Here is a 6,497-nt window from a genome sequence, read left to right as displayed (position 1 = left end):
AGACATTTGAATGGGAAATTTACTTAATGAAAGCAAAATCATTGGCGTTTGCCAATCATTGAGTCAAAATAAGTACTGATAACCTGCTAAGGTTCAGCTAAGTGTCACATTTGATCTCTGTTCAAAGCTGTCCTTGGTTGTCTAAATCAGTGGTTCCCAATTCCAGTCCTCGTGACCCACTGCTCTGCACATTTTGTATGTCTCCCTTATTTAACACACCTGAATCAGATCATCAGCTCATTAGGAGAGACTCCATGAACTGAACTGAGTGTGTCAGATAAGAGAGACCTACAAAATGTGCAGAGCAGTGGGTCACGAGGACTGGAATTGGGAACCACTGGTCTAAATGATGAATTATTTGTCTGCAAGTTTGAATGTGTAAATGTTGCTAAGTAGATTGTGTGAGTCATTTTTATCATTTTTCCTCAGGCAAAGTTTTCATCAGTGCTCGTTTTTATCTTAGCTAATGATAGATACTGTAATAATAATAATCATATTTTTTTAAAGGTTAAAACATTGTATGTTATCCCATAATTCTACACTGTAAACTACAACAGTGTTTTCAGTGGTTGCCAGGACATTCTGTATGGTTGCTATGGTTTTTTGAGTGGTTGCTAGGTAGCAACTTAAGTTTTTATGATATTCTGGCCTCTATATATGGCTGAATTATTTGATGTTTCATTCATGTGCGGCCTTAAGGTTAGGGGATTTGTTTGCATCAGCCAATATCACCACAGGAAACTACGCACTGAATTTTATTGGCATATAGGTGTTCAATAAAACAAGAGATACAGAACTTAAGTATTGAATTGCTCAGGCAGCTGTATTCAAACAATTACAGATGCAAGTATACTGCAGATATTTTGCAGAAAGCCACTGATTCAGCTAAAACTATTTTCTACTCAGGCATTTTCTCACACGACAAGCCCAGAGAACCAGGCAGTGTGATACCAAATCGCTGCAATTTTGTCATTAGGCTACACAAGTACAATGTTGCATCGACGTCTTCCTACTGCACATCAAGAGATTTTTTGAATAATGCTGATAATAGGAATGAAGTATGAACCAATTAGGCATTGCAATCTGCTGGAATGTCTTCCTACGTATTTTCTTTAAATATCACTTTCTAACCACAGGCTTCCCAACATTCTTTTAACATGCTGTCGCCGCTGTCAAGAGCATATTCTCAAAATCCCATTCGTGCCATCCAACCTTTTTCATCTTTCACGCTGCTGCCGTTTCTCACTGTAGACCCCAGATGTCAGAAAATAGCTCCACTTTTGAAGCGAAACACATCACTCTCCAATTTTAGAGATAATAGACTGAGTTGAGGACAGTGATGGAGCCTTGATGAATAAATAAAGGCATCTGACCATCTTTAAACTGGTGGTTTAGTCAATTATGTGATGGGTACAGCGCGGACGGGCCTCCTCCATTATGATCGGTGGATCGCCCAGTAGTAAATCTTCGTCTCCAAGAGCGGAGCTCAGTTCTGAGTTCACAAAGTTGGGAATGTTGAAATGTGCCAGGAGCGCTGCCTCTCGTTCCGCCCTGGTCTCCATTCCCATGCTTTGGACGACGAGGCCGACCGCTTCCACCTGCCCTCTGGAGTGGCCGCTGCCCGTACGTCCAGCGTCACTCGTGGCCCTTCCGCCATCTCGCTCTTCTTCATTAATATAACAGTGAAACAGAGACCGGGACTCCTCCAGCAATGGGCGGGAGAGACCCGTTCGGGTGTCCGCCTCACGTTGGCGTCCCAGACCCTCTGCGCAGCTGGTGAGACGCATCCTTTTCTCGTACGGTTCCGCAGCCCTGTGGGATTCAGAGAGGAATATTGAACTCGAAGCTTCATCCGCAAAGTTTAAAGAGCTTTATTTCCCTCTTCTAATATAGAGGTGAATTGAGCACCGGTGCTTCTGAAGAGTCGTAGTACCTTCATCTTATATTCTATCCTCCGTGTGTGTGTGTGTATGCGCATTTTCTTCTTTTCAGCGATCTGGAGTGTAAGAGGTTTCTGCCGGGCTGTGTCAATGGATGACTCACATCTATAGAGCAGTTTAATTAAAACTCTAAATGGACTCTCAGCCTGGCCCCTGAGCTTCCTCACTGCTCCATTAGACCAGAGGATGGGGACTAATAGTGCTTTACTATTATAACTGAGTGTAATTACATGCAATAAACACCCTTAAAATTATTTGGCCAATATATTTGAGTGTAAAAAGAGGGCTTTAGTGGACATTAATTTGCTTTTAAGTGAATTCTGGGTAGCTACCAGAACACTGACATAGATAATTATTGTTTGTGTATGTGCATGCATAATATGAGTGCATTTGTTCACATTAATAAACATTAGAATGCACCACTAGAAGAATAGATTGGATTAAAACGGCTTGAAATAAAATGGATGAATGTTTGAGTATAGGATAAAGACTTAATGCTAATTGGCTGAGGTTGCAGACCGTTTTTGGTTTAATTCAAGTTTTCTGAAAAGATTGTTTGTTGGTCTAAAGGAGTGCAACATCGGAGACACTGACCTAGCAGAGAGCTAATGAGAGTGAGGCTGCCACAAACACACACATTCACACACACGCAGCTCTCTGAAGCAAAGGATAATGAGGCAGCTAGGTGGCCGGAGCGCAGGCAGTGGGAAACTGAAAAACTGTGCTGAAACGCTGACTCGGTCTAGGACATCGTGCTTGTGGTGCAGATGTGAGAGAGATGATTCCATTGGGAATTTACACTGCCTTTGCTTTTGTTTTGTTCTGTCCTTGCCACAGCTGAGTCACAAAGCTAGTATTTCAGTTTACGGTCTAAAAATACTTACTCAGGGTGTGGGGCTCCTGTTTTGGTCAGAAGAGTCAGAACAAAAAACATAAAAATGACAAAAACTGCAAGACCCACCCAGAAGCCGATCACAATGGAATCTGGAGGAAGAAACAAAGCTGAGTGATGTGAAAATGCAACTGAAATGCTAAAATGTTTCATTCAAATGTATCTAGCCTACTTACATTACCCTCAATTCTTTTTTTAAATTGACATTAATAAAAATGTTACTACAAATAATTTAATAATAAATTATAACAATATAATAATAAACATAAAATTATGTAATTATATATATATATATATACACAGATATATTCCTGTTTTCATCTTTTTTTAACAAACAAGGATACTAAATGGTGCACTTAGAGATGACAATGCTACTCATATATATACTGCATATAATTTTATATATAAAAAGGTATATATATGGTTGATTATATAAGATTTGCTTTATTTTCATGTCTTGTATGCTGGGTAAACTTTTATTTTAGTCAATACGCATTTAAAAAGGCATTTTTATATCAAAGAATACATTTGATCCTTGTTTCATAGTTAACAAAAAGATGACAAAAACAGGATCAAACACATCAAGCTATAATGGACTTAATGCTGCAGAGAAACGGACTTACATCGATGTGCTTTGAGTCCTTCAAAAGACACGGGCTCTTCGTCGTCGTAGTATTCGTAGCTCCATTCATAATTGTGATTTGGCATACTAGTGCTGTTTAAAAACTGGAACCTCGGCATCTTAAATCACAGATCAAAACTGATAATAACAGCTCTTACGGGAAAGAAGCATCCCAGTTCCTCATAGCAGTCAGTGTGAGGTCCACGCGACCGCCTCAAACATCAACTGCATCCAGAGAACAAAACCAGCTCTTTAACACCGATGCTGACGGTGATTTCATCCTTATCCCGCGAACATCTCACGTCTGCGTGCTCCAAGACAAAATTGAGGTATAGGTGGGCGTTCTGTAAGTATCATCGCTACTCGTGAGGTCTCATGTGGTCTCGAGAGAATGTAGCCTACTGAATATATGATGAGATCAATCACGCATCTCTCGTGAGCTCGCGTGCGTTGTGAATGGAGAGATTTCACGCGCCTCAGGGGGCATCCGAGAGCGATCTTCTTTCTTTCTTTCTTTCTTTCTTTCTTTCTTTCTTTCTTTCTTTCTTTCTTTCTTTCTTTCTTTCTTTCTTTCTTGTACAATATATATTTGTTACATCTATACTATAATTTTAGTATTTGTGACAATGTAGCCTACTCCAATTAATATTTTATTTCTACTCTTTATATATATATATTTATAGGCACAAACATAAGGTATTTTTTAACAATAAAAATCTATTTACATTTCTACCATTTTTGTCCAGAAGAAAGAAAAACAGTTCATTAAATACACTTTGATCATTTGGTAGGCTGCAACATGCCCCATTGTGTTACATTATATGGGGTAAGCTGAATTTTTTTTTTTTTTTTTTTTTTTTATGTACCTTTTTTCATGTACCTTTCAGTGGACCACTTGCACTGAGCTTCGTGACGCACTTCCGTTTGGAAATAGTACATCTCACTTATTTCCGGTTGTTTACTTGTTTACTTTCAATGTAGGCCTACTGTGGTTAATGAGTTGAACAAACGCCACTTTAAAATGAGTGCCCACAATAAGATTTAAAAATGTGGACATTTTTATTGACAGGAGACATGAAAAATACGCCATTATTTCACCACAGGGTGTCAGTGTTCGTCTAAACTAGTGACCGCCGCGACGCTGAGATGAATAACACCACTACGAACCACGATTTTTTTATTTTTTTTTTGGATTAAATATTTTAATCATTTTGTGTCATTTTTCAATGTCAGTCTTTTTACTGTTTACATGTTTATGCCCAAAATGCTTAACTAATAGCCTATGAATCAAAGTAGTTGACTGTCATTCTCTACACTGTATGCATTACTGCTTAACATTAATTAAATAGCATATTTAACATCGTTAAAGGCACCTCGCGACCATTAATTCATTCAACTATATTAAAGACTGGAATAAAGCACCAACACACAAGCAATCTTTTTTATTAGTCAAATTCATTTAAAAATGTAAACTCAACGGGTATGAAATATCAGTAAGAGAAAATCTCTTTTTTCCATTCCACTGCGCTACTTTATTTTTCAATGTAGATAGCCTACTGTATGACCGTTGTGTTCGAGTCTCGCGTCTTTTGCATCGTTTCGCGCATGACACGACGTTCTTAAAACGCGGCACACTCAAGTTAAAATAGTTTTTTTCAAAGCAAAACCGCTCTCTGTGTGAACCAGCCCTAAGAAGCGGAAATGGCCAAATAAGTAATTCCATCATGTCTAAACTTTAAGCAAATACAGCTGTACATTAATTCCAAGTAAGATAACCATCTCATGTGAAACTAAACAAGATAGCCTACCACACATAGCCTATTAGACAAGATCCCACACGGAGCAGAAAACGAAAAAAACAAACAAATGGCATGTCTAGCCCAGAAATAGAGGTACATTTGTCAGAGTATAAGTATGTCTGGTCTGAATAGAACATTTGAATATGAGTATGTGATTTTAAAAGATGTAAGAGACAAAAAGCATAAATGGATCAATACAAGAATAATGTTTGAAAGTATTAATCATAGAAATAACCTTAAAGAATAATCATACGCATATTTTTTCGTGTGAATGAATAATTTTTACTTTTTAGTTGCATTTGTTTGGTTTGTTCATCCTCAAAAAAATTTGTTTATTTTTATTATTAAGAGGTTTTCACAAGAGTTAACTGTAAACTGCATACATTACATTTTGCTGAAATTAAATGTCCTTAACTGGAAGTGTTCTATTAACTCTGCCAAACTAATTACTAAAACTGAAACTAAATTTATAAAAACTAAGTAGAAATGTGTTTACAAAATAGAAACTAAACTAAAACTAACAAAACTATTAATGAAACTAACTAAAACTAAACTGAAATTTATAGGAAATTTGAAAATGATATTAAAATAAAAATGTAAAAATGCAACACTATAATAACCTTGGTATAACATCACTGCTTTGAATTTGATGTGAGCAGCTATTGGCAACCAGTGCAAATTGATGAAGATTGGTGTGACGCTGCGCTCTCTTCGACTTGAAAACCTCGCTCGCTGCATTCTGGATCAGTTGCAGAGGTTTGACCGTACATGCTGGAAGGCCTGCCAAGAGGGCATTACAATAGTCCAGACTGGATAGAACAAGAGCTTTGACAAGGAGTTGTGTAGCATGCTCTGAGAGGAAGGGCCAGATCTTACTAATGTTGTATAAGGCAAATCTGCAGGACCGGGCAAGTCTAGAAAGGTCTGTGAAGTTTAACTGATCATCAATCACAACCTCAAGGTTCCTGGCTCTCGTGGAAGGAGTTATGGTTGACGGACCTATAGCTGAGTGGAGGAACTGTGATGAAGTGTTGGGTTGGCGCGAGACCACAATCGGTTTCATTCTTTGAAAGCTTGAGTTGAATGGTGGTTTTTCATCCAGTCAGAAAGGTGGAGAAGAGAAGTGGTCCAAGCACTGAGCCCTGAGGCACCCCAGTAGCTAGATGTTGTGACTTGAACACCTCGCCCCTCCAAGACACCCTGAAGGACCTACCTGAGAGGCAAGACTTGAACCGTTGTAGTGC

General features: G+C 38.4%; 1 protein-coding gene across 1 annotated transcript; it reads right to left on the bottom strand.

The window, feature by feature from the left end:
- Positions 1-369: 369 nt before the first annotated feature.
- Positions 370-5,280, bottom strand: mrap2a (melanocortin 2 receptor accessory protein 2a). The gene is made up of 3 exons (XM_084386167.1): positions 3,456-5,280; positions 2,825-2,924; positions 370-1,812 (listed from the first exon to the last, which is right to left on the bottom strand). The coding sequence occupies exons 1-3, from the start codon at positions 3,571-3,573 to the stop codon at positions 1,392-1,394; spliced, it is 639 nt and encodes a 212-aa protein (XP_084242293.1). The 5' UTR covers positions 3,574-5,280; the 3' UTR covers positions 370-1,391.
- Between the last annotated feature and the right edge of the window lie 1,217 nt (positions 5,281-6,497).

The sequence above is a fragment of the Rutilus rutilus genome (assembly GCF_951802725.1).
Source record: "Rutilus rutilus genome assembly, chromosome: 17".
Taxonomy (NCBI): Eukaryota; Metazoa; Chordata; class Actinopteri; order Cypriniformes; family Leuciscidae; genus Rutilus; species Rutilus rutilus.
This window is presented reverse-complemented; position numbering and strand designations above follow the sequence as displayed.

Coding starts and splice junctions, on each gene's coding strand:
- mrap2a (XM_084386167.1), bottom strand. CDS start 3,573: ATGCCGAGGTTCCAGTTTTTAAACAGCACTAGTATGCCAAATCACAAT. Junction 2,925..3,455: donor AGGACTCAAAGCACATCGAT/GTAAGTCCGTTT, acceptor TTCTTCCTCCAG/ATTCCATTGTGATCGGCTTC. Junction 1,813..2,824: donor ACAGGAGCCCCACACCCTGA/GTAAGTATTTTT, acceptor TGAATCCCACAG/GGCTGCGGAACCGTACGAGA.